Source organism: Rhinatrema bivittatum, chromosome 15 (genome assembly GCF_901001135.1).
Source record: "Rhinatrema bivittatum chromosome 15, aRhiBiv1.1, whole genome shotgun sequence".
NCBI classification, from domain to species: Eukaryota; Metazoa; Chordata; class Amphibia; order Gymnophiona; family Rhinatrematidae; genus Rhinatrema; species Rhinatrema bivittatum.
The window spans coordinates 51235610-51251028 of record NC_042629.1 but is presented as its reverse complement, the minus strand read 5'-3'; the positions used below and the strand labels follow the sequence as shown (position 1 = coordinate 51251028).

General features: G+C 46.6%; 1 protein-coding gene across 5 annotated transcripts in view; it reads right to left on the bottom strand.

The window, feature by feature from the left end:
* CEP97 (centrosomal protein 97) overlaps nt 1-15419 on the bottom strand; it is a 38842-nt gene that overhangs the window by 7930 nt on the left and 15493 nt on the right. For all 5 annotated transcript variants that reach the window (XM_029578802.1, XM_029578800.1, XM_029578798.1 and 2 more), the window contains 5 exons: nt 12875-13041; nt 12349-12513; nt 10430-10563; nt 7660-8395; nt 1059-1134 (listed from right to left, as the gene is read on the bottom strand). In XM_029578802.1, the coding sequence (XP_029434662.1) occupies nt 1059-1134; nt 7660-8395; nt 10430-10563; nt 12349-12513; nt 12875-13041 (1278 nt within the window). The remainder of the gene's footprint in view (nt 1-1058; nt 1135-7659; nt 8396-10429; nt 10564-12348; nt 12514-12874; nt 13042-15419) is intronic.

The window sequence follows — 15419 nt, the reverse complement described above, 5'->3', positions numbered from 1 at the left end:
ACCCTTTGCTCTGTTTTTCCTTGTGGGATGATTTTTTACGAGCCCGCATAAATTCTTGAACTAAACATGTGCACAAGTTACACCAGTTTTCAAAAGGGACAGAATCTGCATACTTTCCCTTTGAAAATGCCAGCAGAAGTACCTGCACACATTTACACCTGCTAATTTGTGCACAGGTATTATTTCTTGAGAAGCTTTATGTGCATACTGTTGAAAATGCAACCGTGTGCTTGTAAGTGCAAACCCCTCCCCCAGCTCCACCTCTGCTCAGTCCAGATAAACTTATGTACGTGCAGTTTACTTGCATATTGGCTGGGTGATTTTATAACAGGGCATTTCTGTGTGTAAAGCATGGTTTTACCAATGGAAATGCCTTTGAAAAAATCACCTTTCCTATATGTATTGTATCCTTAAAAAAACAAACAAACAAAACCAACCCAATCTGCCTGTTCTTTGCCCTTTTCATCCTTCCCCTCTCCTCCCATCAGGGATCTAGTGGTCCACATTCCCTGCTTTCTGATATATGTAGGTAAAGATTATTAGTGGAATCTAAGACCCGATGCTTGCTTGTTTTAGAAAGCTGTTGGTGGGTCTGCCCTCTAGGAGCAGGTAAGCAACAGCATCTCTGCCTTTCTTAGAGGACGTTAACTTGTTGTCCTCCCTCTCCTCAGTCCATCCTGTTTTCTCATTTTAATTACTGTGCAGCTTCCTTGCAACTCTCCTTTTGTCTGAGAGCAGAAATGTTGGCAAAGAGTCACAAAAGGAAAATTACAGCCACTGGATGCAAGCAGCTAACACTGCCATGATGCCACAAGCACAGTGAATCAATAAGATGCCAAAGGATACAGAATATGGCAAGCTGCATCCCAGCATCCTCTGAGTAAGCTGCAGGACAGATATTTATAGAATTCCAAACACTATTTGTAAGTCTGGCTGCTGAAACTGAAATGCCCTATCTGGATATTATAATAAAAGATAATTATGGCCTATTAGATGCAGGACTGCTACTCCAACATACCAAAACTAGGCATCCTCCCTTCACAGGAAGAGGTGCTTACCTGCTTCCAGAGGAATTTAACAGCCTCCTCCTGCACAAGCCTCTGGATCCGCTCTTCCTCGCTCTCTTTCCTTAACCTACAACAACAACAACAATTCAGTGCCCTCCAATTAACCTCCTGCTATTGAAGGAAAGGGGGAAGACAAAGGGCAGTGGGAGTGGCTGTGAAAACAGCCGCACCCACTCCCCTGGCTGAACAGAAATGCAGCTTCAGCTTCCTGTGCTAGAGGAAGCCTTTCAATGCTTCCCATCATGAGCAGCCCTGCACAGGATAGCATAGAATGGAGAACGAACTTACCTGATCATTTCGTTTTCCCTAGTGTAGACAGACGGACTCAGGACCAGTGGGTTATGTGCTCCTCTGCCAGCAGATGGGAGACGGAGTCAGGTTTCAAAGCTGACCTCACCCTAGATATACCTCAGCTCTTCGAAAAGTCATTGTGGACATATATCATCGAAGAACTTGATAAGAATTTGGATACAACTTGATTAAAACCTTGGTTAACAAAACTTGATTAAAAACTGGAGACCACCAGTGTACTCAACCAACATAAGCAACGGCTTACCCATATTCATATGGAATCGAGGTTCGCCTCATGGGCGATTCATTGGCGCCTCTCCTGGGCAGCCGTGGGCGGGATGCTGAATCCATCTGTCTACACTAAGGAAAACAAAATTATCAGGTAAGTTCTCCATTTCCTAGTGTGTAGCCAGATGGACGTAGGATCAGTGGGATGTACCAAAGCTACTCCCGAACAGGGCGAGAGGCTGCCCATGGTCCCGTTAGCACCGCCTTTGCAAAAGCTGCGTCCTCTTGAGCCTGGATGTCCAGGCGGTAGAACCTGGAGAAGGTGTGTAGGGAAGACCACGTCGCTGCTCGACAGATGTCAGCTGGCGACAGTAGCTTAGCCTCCGCCCAGGATACTGCCTGGGTCCTAGTAGAATGAGCTTTGACCTGAAGAGGTAAAGGCTTCCCTGCCTCTACGTAAGCTGCCTTGACTACTTCCTTGATCCAGAGTGCTATACTAGCTCACGAAGCTGCTTCGCCCTGTTTCTTCCCGCCTTGAAGAATAAACAAATCTGTCTTGTGCACCAGGTACGGCACTAGGAGTCTGCCAACATTTAGATGGTGAAGAAGGCGGAAGTCTTTTGTGTCCTTGTGTCCTTCCGGTGACAGTAAGGAGATTGATTGATTCAAGTGAAACTCTGAGACCACATTTGGTAAGAAGGAGGGGACAGTGCGAAGCTGTACTGTTCCTGGAGTAAATCGAAGGAATGTTTCCTAACAGGATAGAGCCTATAGTTCCGAGACGGGCCCAACATATTGCCACCAAGAATACTGTCTTTAGTGTTAATAGGCGTAGAGACAGACTGTGCACATCGGTCTGAAGAAAAGTCCTGCTAGGAAGTCCAATACTAGATTGAGGGTCCATAGGGGGATTGGCCACTTTAAGGGTGGTCAGAGTTGTTTAACCCCTTTTAGGAAATGGGCCAAGTCCGGATGTGCCGACAGACTGTTTCCGTTCACCTTGGCCCTGAAGCAGGAGAGGGCTGCTACTTGGACCTTGAGGGAGTTGAGGGACAACCCTTTCTTCAGGCCATCCTGTAAAAATTCCAGAATCATGGGGAATCTTGGCCTTTCGCAGGGGCACCCCGCCTCAAATATTCTCCAGATCCGTACGTATGCCAGAAACATTGAGAACTTCTGAGAGCGAAGAAAGGTGGTGATCACGGCCACTGAGTAACCGTGCTTCTTCAGGCGAGCCCTCTCAAGGGCCAGACCGTAAGAGAGAATAGAGACAGATCTTTGTGAAGAATCAGGCCCTGCTGGAGAAGGTCCCTGTGTGTGGGGAGGCACTGAGGACTCCCTGCGAGGAGCCTTCGCATGTCTGCGTACCACGGGTGTCTGGGCCAATCCGGGGCCACTAGGAGGACTAAACCGCTGTGGTGTTCTCTCTCGCAGATGATCTTGCCCAGTAGAGGCCATGGGGGGGGGGGGAAGGCATACAGTAAGTCCTCCTCTGGCCAGGTCTGGACCAGGATGTCAATCCCTTGGGAGTGCTGATCTAGTCTGCAACTGAAGAACTGGGGGACTTTCGCATTGTGAGATGTGGCCAGTAGATCCATGGCTCGGAGGCCCCAGCGATTTACTAGAAGCTGGAAGCCTTTGGTTGACAGCATCTATTCCCCCAGGTCCAGACTTTCCTTGCTGAGGAAGTCCGCTGAGACGTTATCTTTTCATGCGATGTAGGAGGCTGAGATCCCTTGTAGGTTTAACTCTGCCCATTCCATAAGGGGGTCTGTTTCCAGAGACACCTGATGGCTCTTGGTTCCTCCCTGGCGGTTGATGTAGGCAACCATTGTTGTGTTATTTATTTATTTAAAATTTTTATATACCGGCATTCATGTTGCAAACACATCATGCCGGTTTACATATAACAGGGGTGTACAGTGAACAATTCAATAACCTATTAGTGTAGAAGGAAGCAGTTACAAATAACAAGGTAATAGAACTGGGAGGAGAGAAGAAAAGGGAGAGAATAACATTAGGTATAGGTATTTACATTAGTAATAACATTTTTACATGTGGAAGTGGTAGAATCTGGCTGAATAGAATTAATCGGTGTCCGGGAAAGCTTTTTTAAACAGCCAGGTCTTGAGTCTCTTCCTGAAGGTTGGGAGGCTGGGCTCCTGTCTAAGGTCCGGTGGGATGGAGTTCCACAGAAGGGGGCCGGCTGTTGAAAAGGCCCGATCTCTCAAAGTAATGTGTTGTCAGACATCATCCGGATCGCTTGCCCCTGGAGCCTGTGGCTGAACTGTAGGCATGCTAGTCTGACCGCTCGAGCTTCCAGGTGGTTTATGTTCCAGTATGCCTCTTCCTTGGTCCATTGTCCCTGGGCTTTCAGCTCCTGACAGTGGGCTCCCCACCCTCGGAGGCTTGCATCTGTCGTGAGGACGAGCCAGCTCGGTGTGGATATGTTTACGCCCTTGCTTAGATGGATTTCCTGTAGCCTCTACTGAAGCTGAGAGCATACCTCTGTTGGTAGGTGGAGGCGAATCGAGTAATCTTGGGACAGTGGGTTCCAGCGTGACAGTAAGGAGCGTTGGAGAGTCCACATGTGAGCCCTCGCCCACGGTACTACTTCCAGTGTTGATGCCATAAGGCCGAGGACCTGAAGATAGTCCCAAACCTTGGGGAATATTGTGGTCCCAAACCGGCATACTTGGTCCATCAGTTTCCTCCTCCTCGTGGGAGGGAGGAAGACATTGTTCTGCTTGGTGTCGAATCGAGCCCCCAGGTACTTTAAGGACTGGGAGGGCTTGAGGCTGCTCTTTTCCATGTTCACGTAGGAGGGTCCTGACCCTGCTGGTCACCTGGAGGCTCTCTGCCACTGACTTCGCCTGGATCAGCCAGTCGTCCAAGTAGGGGTGCACCAGGATCCCTTCTTTCCTCAGTGCTGCCGCCACGACCACCATAATTTTGGAGAATGTTCTGGGGGCAGTTGCCAGATCGAAGGGTAACGCCCGGAACTGGTAATGGCAGCCCAATACCGCAAAGCATAGGAAACACTGGTGGTCTTGATGGACTAGAATATGAAGGTAGGCTTCGGAGAGGTCCATGGAGGTTAAGAACTCTCCTGGTTGCACTGCCATCATGACGGAGCGGAGAGTTTCCATGCGGAAGTGCAATATCCGCAGATGATGGTTGACGTTCTTAAGATCCAGGATGGGCCGGAATGAGCCCTCTTTCTTGGGCATGATAAAATAGATGGAATAACGCTCCGTATTTACTTGGGGTGTGGGTACCAGAATTATAGCCCTCACAGAGGAGCCTCATCAGTGTGGATTCCACTGCCAGTTTCTTGAGTTGGGAGTGGCAAGGTGATATCATGAACTTGTCCCTAGGGATGCTGTGAAATTCCAGAGTGTAGTCTTCTCGTATGATGTCCAGTACCCATTTGTCCGACGTAATCTGGACCCACTGCTGGTAAAAGAGGGAAAGTCGACCCCCTATCTCCTCTTACCGTGGATGGGTCGGCCCAACCTCATTGGGAAGCTTGGGTCGAGCCTTAGCCCGAACTTGTCCCCCTTTTGGGTTGTCTGTTCCGAAAGGACTGAAACCTCAGAGAGTAGAGGTGACTGGAATGATGGAAGCGCTGGGAGCCCCTGGTCTGACCCCTCATGGGAGAGAGGCGCTGAGACCTCTTTTTCCCGTCTTCCGGTAGTCGGGGCACTAGAGATTCACCCCACTTACTAGCTAGCTTCTTCAACTTGCTTCCGAATAGGAGGGATCCCCTTAGAGGGCATCTTTGAGAGGTTCGCCTTAGAGGTTGCATCCGCTGACCAGTTCCGCAACCATAGCTGTCTTCTGGCCGCCAGCCTAAGGCTACTCCTCTGACTGAGGTACATACTAGGTCTGAGCTTGCATCCATCAGGAAGGCTGCAGTGGGATCAATCGCCTCTCCGGCGTGCGCTCCAGAGCTATCTGCCTCTCTTGCGAGGAGCAAGCAGGAGCGAGCCACCAGGGCACAGCAGGAAGCGATCTGCAGTGTCATTGCTGTCGCTTCTAAGGCTTGCTTAAAGATGGATTCTAACCACCTATTGTGAGCATCCTCAACACGGATGGTTGTTTGCGTCGAGACAGCGCAGACCATGGCATCCACTTTTGGGGAAATGCAGGCGTTTGACCGCTGGGTCCAGAGGATACAAGGCTTCCAAGGCCCGCCCTCCTTTGAAGCTTGCCTCCGGGGGCGTCCCATTCCAGGTCAATCAACTCCTGGATGGCTTCCAGCATTGGTAAATAGCAAGAAGCTTTACAAAGAGAAACCAGGATGGGGTTTCTTCTTTGGTTCCGCCATAGGGTCCATGCCTGGAACTCCCAGAGTCTTCAGGGTCTGGGAGATTAGTGCCGGTAATTCATCTCTGGGGCAGAAACAAAGTATAGTCCGGTATGGTTCCAGGCCTGGAGAGACTTCCCCATCCTCCAGTGAATCCCCACTGTCATCTGTGGTATGTGGGTCCCTGTCAGGAATACTCTTGGTGAAGCATGGCATGTCTCGTGGCCCACAAGCAGGGCCGGGATATGAGGCCCCCCATTGGGGCTCAACTCGGGCAGGGACTGGGGCTGACTGCGCCTGAACAAAGGCTTGGAGGCCCTGAAAAAATTCCAACCAAGAGAAGGCTGCCGGATCCATATTTGTCATCCCAGGGGGAACTGGGATAGGGGCCCCTGAACTGCACTCGCCCGGGAAGGACGCCGTCCCGGAATTGCTCAGGTCCGGGGAGCTACCGGATAAGGTCGCGGCTGATACATCCTTGGAAAGTTTTTGAGAATCCAGTCCTCTCTGGGACTCCTCACAATGCTGACACAGGCAGGATTCCAGGTCAGACTGTGTGGCTCTAATATGGCAGGCCGCACAGAGAGAGTGTCACCTAAGCTTCTTTGCGGTCAGGGCCATGGCCATAGCCTGTGTGGTTTGAGCGTTTAGCCTGTTAATGTATATCATGCGTGCACCGACTCGCCTTGGCACACATATGTATAAGTGGTTGGTTGTGCGCGCAGTTATGCACACATTAGGCGCAAAGAAGGCCGGCCCACACCGCGCATATCGTCGGCCGAAGGGGGAAAATGGCACCGCACCAAACCACGCGCAAGATGGCGCCGCCACGGATCGCCACATGGCGAATTACTGAGCCGAAAATGGGGCCTAGCCCATCGGGGGGCCGCTCAACCCACTTGGAACCCCCTTCTCTCGCCCAAATGGAGATTGGGAATGAAGATGGTACAGCGTGCTGAGCAAGGAGATCGAAGGAAAGACTTACTGAAGCCCTTCAAAGTCTCTAGATCGGCGGAGCTCTTCTCTACTTACCTGGTCTCAGCGCTTACCGAATGAGTACAGAGATGGTCTCCGGCTGCGGGGGGAGAGGGCTTTGGCCTTCACCGCCGCGCTCGGCTTCTGCACCCACTGCCTTTCAGTTGCTTCCTCAGCTAAGTCCATGCTGGGAACCGGCTACCAGACCAAGGCACACCTCTGAGAGATCTCGGAAATCACCTCAGGAATTCTCAACTGGGGGAGGGACCCTTAGGTATCACCGCAGGGGAACGGGGCTCGATCTTCTTTTAAAGTGAAGGTAAAAAAATGTCTTTGTTTGTGCTGCAATCCCGCGCTAGTGTGGGGATAGCGTCCGCATCTGCTAGGAGATGGAGAGATACTGAAGAGCTGAGGTCCTGCAGGGGTATATCTAGAGTGACGTCAGCTTTGAAACTTGACTCCGTCTTCATCTGCTAGCACATAACCTACTAGTCCTGAGTCCATCTGGCTACATGCTAGGAAAATAATGTATTCAAATGGGAGGACAGTTTTCAAAGGGAACTAGCCATATAATTAAAGAATTACAACACACACACACCCACCCTCCAGGGGAACATATTTGCTCATGGAAAACAAAGGCACCTGTACTGGGGAGAGCAATGGATCGAGGGAGAGATAATGAATGTGTTTTCCCAAGCATATTTGCCCTGCAGAAATAGCACTTACGCGGGCACGTGCCAATTGTGTGAGCAGCAGATGATAGTGGTAAGAGGCAGCAGCTTAACCTACCTGGTGACCTCCTCCGTTAAGAAGAGGATGTGCTCCTGCATTCTGCTGAGCCGGATTTCATAGCGGGCCTCTCGAGCTCTGGGGTTGCAGGTTCTGGCACGGAATCCTCTCCAGCAGGCCTGCAGCTTCACGGCTGCTTTGTTCATTCTCTGGAATCTATCTGCATCTTGGTCTAGGAAAGCCGGGCCCTTTGCTTCGGTCTCCTCAGAGGTTGCACAGGGCTCCGCAGGAGCGAGGGCAAGGCTGGCTGGGCCACAGCCTATAGTCGCAGAACAAGCTGCTGGGTAACTGAGCGCAAAGTTCTTATTGGATATTGCAGAATCGGGGTGTGGGAACACGCCGGCCTTCACACTTGTCTCTTTTGCTTCTTCCCCTGCACAAGAGCTTTCTTCTGTGACCTGGGAAGTCTTTTCTGGTTGTTCTTCCTCTTTCTTGGCTTTTCTCATGACTTCCAGCACGCTATCATCGGCATCTGGTTCAGCAGTCATTCTAGGTACCCTCTCTTCCACTGTTGGAGACACTGGGGAAAGCCCTGGAGCGACAGGCATGAAGGTAGACTCTGAGGAGAGAAGGCTGCAGTTCAGTTTATCCTCGTCCGTTTGGATATCCTCCAGGTAAAGATCACCGGCAGCATGTCTTCCAGGAGGGCCGGAGCCTGGAAAGAAAGTCCTGACTGTGCAGGAATGGTTTTCACTAGGGTTCGCTCCCATCCAGGAATCTACTCGGACAACAGATTCTAAAAAGAGAACCCCATCCCCCAACAAAAGGATTACTTTGAATGAAATATATTTTACATATTATGTCTATGTAACAGAACTAATTCTGGATATAAACAGCCATTTGCAAAGATTCCATATTCCATAAAATCTATTAATATACCTCACTGTAAAACATTCTGGGTGAAAGACAGATAATGTTTCCTTCCGGCCAGTCAAATTCTAAGATCTTATTTAAATAAGAAATAGAAACACCGAATCATAGTACTACTACAGATAAGGACCTTTATACTGCCATAGATCTCAATTGATCTCTGGCCTTCCCTTCAATTTTCACAATTAAGAATCCTCTCTCCTTATCCCAGGTCTTCTGGAATTGTGTTACTGTTTTTGCCTCCACCACTTCCCCTTGAGAGGCTGCGCTATTCGTCCACCGCCCCTTCTGTGAAGAAATGTTTTCTCTCTGTATTATTCCAGCCTCTTATTTTAGAATTTGTCAGATGCCTAATTAAACAAAGGATTCCTTTCCCCTGGTCACTGATAACATGCCTTGGGGGCCTCCTCCTCTCTGAGCAGGGAGAGGCTTAAAAAAAAACAACAACTATTGGGAGACTGCTAAGATATATGTTTAATATGTCATTGCTCCCCCACAGATAATGGCTGAAGGGCGTTGTTATCCAGTTCTTCCACTATTCAGGTGGAGGGGTTGGTTTATTCATTCACATGGAAGCATGAAGTAGTATTTGATGCCACAGAAATTTAAGGGATTTTCCTCATTCACTCTGTGAGCATCATGTTGTTACTGGAATATAGCAAGGTGTGCCCTGAGGAAAATGGTCCATTTGTTTTAAAGAAAGCATAAAGTCTGTGCCTTCTCCGGCATATCACCTAGCAGTTATTTCAGGTGCAGCATTTATTTATTTATTTATAGAATTTATATACCGACATTCATCAATGATATCACATTGGTTTACAGTGTAACAAAAAATAACACATACGCTTGGAGAGCGTTTGACATAGAACAGTAGTGGGTAAAATTAAACAGCAAACTGGTAAATGGTCCACCTGCCTCCTTCAGTAAGCAGGTGGACTTGTAATGGTTGATTCAACATCAACAAATCTTAGGATAAGCAGGATTGCTGTGTCCTCCTTTATACAGCAGACATATATCTGTAGCTAGTATTATCAGGGGAGTACAGTCATCCTCTGCTATAAACAAAGTCCTGTTCCATCTGGTAATTCTGACACTATGATGCGAAAGCTGCCCAGAGAAAAACAAAGAGTCTGCTTGATTTTGCTAAGAGGCAGGTAATTGAATGACGAGCACATAATTGCCATGCTGAGTCAGACCAAGGTCCAACAAACCCAGTATTTGTCTCAGACAGTTGCTAGTCTGGGTCAAAAATACCCAGCAGATGCCCAATAGTTGATCTATTTCTTGTATCTCTCTCCCAGGGATAAGCACTGACTTTCCCATGTCAACCTGGCTAATAACTGTTTATGCACTTTTCCATCAGGAACTTCTCCAATCCTCTTATGAACCCCACTATGTTAGTTGCCCTGATAACAGATTCCAATAGCTTGACTGTGTGCAGAATGAAAACATTTTTCCTATGATTTATTTTAAATCTGCTGGTTGCTAGTTTCATGGCTGAATGTCTCTTGGCTTCCATTCATAATTCCTGCTTATCTCTGTTTATTTTCTGGGCCTGGTTAGGGACACAAATTCCAAATATACACGCTAGAAAAATTCCAAATATTTATGTACAATAGACTTCCAGAGACTAAGTCATGGGTACAGATACAGAATACTCAAATTTAAAGCAAAGGTCACAATGTTATCTGTTTGTGAAAAGGGTTATCCAGTTAAGAGTGTGATTATATTCCCTTTTGATGTGTTAAAAGGGACCAGTGCCTGTGTATGAACATTTATATATGTCTTCACAAATCCTGGATTCTTGTAACTTAGTAATATGATGCGACAAGTTGCTGTCATTTCTGAGTTAGAAGCAAAGGTGCAGAGAAGAACAGTTGACAGCCAATTCAGTACTTACCACTTTCAAAAGTTACATGTGGATCCTGGATCAGACTAGGAGACTCGGTAGCAATAGCAGGAGCTTTATTTGGCGTAAAGGAGGAAGGGTGTTCTTCAATTCTACTCTGGTGCATTAATTGCCTCTGGTGTAACCTAAAGAAACAGGGGAAAAAAAGACAAAAAAACCAACCCAGCTGAGATGCTATGACTTTATAATGAAAGGCTGCCACCTGCTGTCCTAAGGGCGCAACTGCACACGTCTTATAAGGAAAGGAAAATGTGTTCTTACCAACTAATGTTTATTCCTGTAATTTCACAGATTAGTCTAGACAAGTGGGTTTTGCAAGTGGGGGGGGGGGACTTTAGTAAATATGAGTGCCGATGCAATTGCCCGTTTCCCCAGTTCGCCCCAATAAACAAGAGGACCTCCTAAATTCCCTAGCTAACTTGCCTCCCTTTTACCCTATTAGCCCTGACCCTTAAAACCCCGCTGACTAGCCTAGTTTTTATTATTTTATTACTTACACACAGTCTATGGAAGATGTAAAGTTATGCAGTAGGGGACCCTGGCATGAACTTGTGTATACACACTTCATGTAACAGACTCGGCCCACCTATGTTTCACCCATGCCCCTTTTTTTGAATTTTTAAAATTTGTGCGCATGGTTTGTGGACTCGCATGGTTTTTAAAATCTGGGTGGTCCACACTGGGCAGAGTCACACACAAATCTCCCGGCTTTGGCACATGTAGTGCTTTTAAAATCTGCTAGCAAGAGAGTAACATCAGCCCATGCCCAGGGACGCAGCAATTTTATAACTTGCGCGTGTATTTGTGCACGTTATAAAAAGAGCCTGGCTGCACAGACATACACCAAATTTTAAGTGGATGTGCGCATGGGCACGCAAATCCTGCTTCTACTGCATAAACCGGGGGATTTTTAAAAGGGGCATGCGCTGACGCCACTGTCAGTTTACCAGTTCGCCCAACAGTTCACATAGTTAACAACTAAGTCCTCCAGATCCCCATGGTTTGATAGCCTACACTCCTCCCAGTTACCCCAGACCCTTAAACCCCTCCGAAATGTTCAATGTTTTTAGCTTACACGCCACGCCATCCATAGCAGAAGCAAAGCGCGCATCTGTCAGCCAGGCCCAGACACGCCTCTGCCCCACTCACGCCCTGCCCCTTTTGAAATGTTTTCAGATGTGCGTGCCGCAGCATTTTTGCGCGTATCTGGGCGTTTTTTTAACATACGGTTGCTGTGCACAAGCTGGACTTATTCGCGCATCACCTAATTAATGTGCCTGCTGGGCTTCTAAAATTTCACCTTTACGCAGCAGCAAAAGGATATTTGAAAACATTTTAATTTACATAGAAGGACACAGAACTGTAGCACATCTTTTACCCCAAAACGTGAACTGATTCACTCTTCCTCAAAATAAAGAGACACCATTTCAAATGAATAATATACATAGCATTCATATTTAGTAATCACACTTGGATTATCTGTGTCTGCCAGAAAAATTGCAGTTTTATTATAAAACTGCGAGATTGTAACCACAAAATAAAGTAGCACTATTTATACTTGGAAATACAATTACTGGCATATCCTTATTCAGTAAGTCCGTGAAATAACTTCCCCTTACATGGCTATTCCCTCTCCATTTTGAAAGCAGACACACACTATAGGGGCAGTCAAAGGCAAAATTAGATAAAAGAAAACTAAATAGTTAGGTAGAGACGATACGTTTAGAAGGTCCATGCATGCTTAAAAGACACAAGTGTTGAGGATTTCTGAGGACAGAATAAGAGAGAGAGACCGTAGTAGTCTGCTTGCCAGCACAGGAAATAGCTGCATTTCTTATCCTAGACATGAGAGAGAAAGAAGGAAAAAGACGCACAGGAATAAAGAAATATTGATGTCTGAAGGTGCAGACCTCTGCTTGCTGAGTATTTTTTCTAGCTTCGCATCCTCTGCAGTCTGGAGTCCCAGGATGGAGGTGAGCGGGCACACGGATGCCAAGTACTGCACTAACTGAATGTGCTGGCCTGGCCGGTAAGTGCGTCCCTTACCTTGGCTGTAAAGCCATTCTGCTTTCAAGCTAAAATAAAAAGTTAAAAAAAAATAAAAAAATCAGGTCATCGTCAGGGTCATAGTATCATCTGCTCAGTTATGGAATTAGTTATATTCCTATTGCTGACTTTTGTTGACCAAACGCCCTCCCCATTTTCTCATTGGGATGGGAGGAAAAAGCGCAATATCAAAAAAATGTTCAAAGCAGCCCCACCCCCCTTCTGTATTTCTTCTGTCCCGACTGCACTCTTCTCCTTACAGCATCCCATCCTGAAGACGGGTCACAGGATGCAGCAGGTCTCAGGAAGCCTCTGCACAGTGAACAGGCTTGAGGGACAGCATGATTCTCAGATCTTCCACAAATCCCATTCAGTAATTTTATTCCTTACCTTTCTTTCTGGGAAACCAGATATCCATCCAATACTTTAAGATTCAGACACCAGCTGACTATGTAGGGTCTATAGTCAAAGCCTGGAATGGAAGGCGTGGCCATCACACAAGGGTTATTCATGACAGACAACTGTTCCAACTCGGGAAGGCAGGCCAAGAATGAAATCTGGGAAGAAAAATATCTATGCTGACAGAAAAGAACAGACATGATTTTATGCAATGTGCTGTATCTGAGAGGGCAGAAGCCAGCCTGCGGGCTATGCAGTAGTACTTTACATCATGCCAAATACAGAGCTGTTGTTATTCCAGCTCCGTGAAAGAGTATTGGCAGTTCTATAGAGCACAGATCTAACATCAATCCCATACCAAGCTCTGAAAATTACTTTTCGTAGGAGGAATGCAAAATAAATCAATACATAAAAGCAAAAAAAAAAAAGAAATAGTGGCCATCCTTAGCCTCCATTCCAAAGTTAGCAGAGAATCCCAATCATGGTGCACCCTGATCCAGAGGGGTTACATAAAGATGGCTAAATGCCATAACAGTAAAGGGAGGAGTGGAAAAAAATCTGAAAGAGCAAGCCACACCAGCACGCATCGTATTTTAAAAAAAAAATGTGTAGTCCGCTAATCCGAAAATCTTAGTGGATAACATTTACAATAAAAATCAGCAAAATACAAAAACAACAATATCGAAAAGTAGACAACACAAACAAATTAAACATTACAAAAAAATGACGATGCAGATTCCAAATAGGTAAAGCAGCCTAGAAACCCGCAATGAATCTGCCAAACAGAAGGCATAGCACTGGGTGCCCAGACCATGCCAGTTCCCAGCCCTCATAGACCTGGGAAAGCTTGGGAGAAAAGACAGGTTTGGAGCTGCTTCTGAAAACGAAGCAGGTCATTTTCTGATCAGATTGTCATGGGCAATTCATTGCATAAGCTTGGACCTGCTTTTACGAAGCGTGGTTAATAGTGCTTGTTTTGAAGTAGGGATATCCAATAACAGCCGAGAGGAAGAATGGAGTTGACCACCTGGAATGCATTGTTGAACAGAAGATTGAATACGGAGCGGTAAAAGTCCATGTGGGGCTTTAAAGACCATGGTTAGAGCTTTAAATTTCACGAGTCAGTGTAAGCTTTCAAGGATCGGGGAAATGTGATTGTGAGGGGAGGAACCAGAAAGCAATCCGGCTGCAGAACCCGAAGATGGGAGTCAGGCAGACCTGAAATCAAGCTGTTGCAATAGTCGAGCAAAGATAAGATGAAAGACTGGGTCACAGAACAAAACCATGAGTGGCTAGGATAGACTTCAAAGAACGTAGAGTCTGCAGTTTAAAGTAGGCAGACTGAACCATCGAGTTTATGGCCGCATAGAGAGAGAGGAGCTGACTATGATCCCCAGGTTATAAGCACTTAAAAGAATGGGGACAGAAAATCCTTCAAACCCAAAGTTTGCAGAGATTTCAGACTGAGCCTCCTGGGAAAGAAATACAATTTCACTTTTCCTTAAATTGAGGGGAAACCTGTTATATGAAGGCAATCTTTAACCTTGCTCAATTAAACTGTACGTTTTTGCAGTATGAGAGCAAAATGAAGTAATAGGAAGGACAAACGGATTATCATCTGCATATATCTTGAAAAGAACACCCAAACTAGAAAGCACTGAAGAAAGGGGAGTACAATAATTATTGAAAAGAATAGGAGAGAGGAACACCAGTGGTTAGGGAATGCATCTTGGAAGAGGAATTGACAATCGCTACATAAGAGCAATTAGAAAGGAAAGAAGAAAACCAGGAAAAAATGGTAGATGTGATGCCCAACTCAGTAAGACGGTCCAGTAAGATATTGTTATTGAGGGTGTCAAAAGCAGAGGTCAAATCAAGCAGGACCAGGAGATACTGAGAACCAGAATCAAAGCCTAAGTGGATGGTATTGAATGCAGATACTAGTAGTACTTCGGTACTCTGCCGAGGCCTAAAACCAAACTGTGAACTGTCAAGGAAGTTATTGGTATCCAAATATTCCTATAGGTGGTTGTAAACTATTTTTTCAGTGATCTTAGCCAACACCGGGAGGGAGGAAATAGGCCTGAAATTACCTAAATCAAGGAAATCCAAGCCAGTTTTTTTTTTGTTTTTTTAGCAGTGGACGCACCACTGCTGTTTTTGGTTTTTGAGGAACCACACCTTCAGAGATGGAGGCATTGATAAGAGAGCTAATGAGAGGGCTTACTTCAGTATGCAGAAGCTTAAGCAAAGCAGTCGAACAGGAGTTCAAGACCCAGAAACTATCTTTCAACTGATTTAGTATGGGAGATCCCGCCACAGATGAGGTAAGGAAGAGGTTAAAGGAGGCATGGGAGAGCTGCTGGGAACTGAGGTGGCAAAGGTGTCGACCACCTAGGAGATTTTCTAGGCAAAAGATGAAGCAAAATCCTCACACATACAGCTTGTGGTAGTCAAGAAACTGAAAGTAGGTGGAGTAACTCGTGGGTGAAAAATTAGCTTATGTGGGTGAGAAGCAGCAGCAGCAATCTGTGTG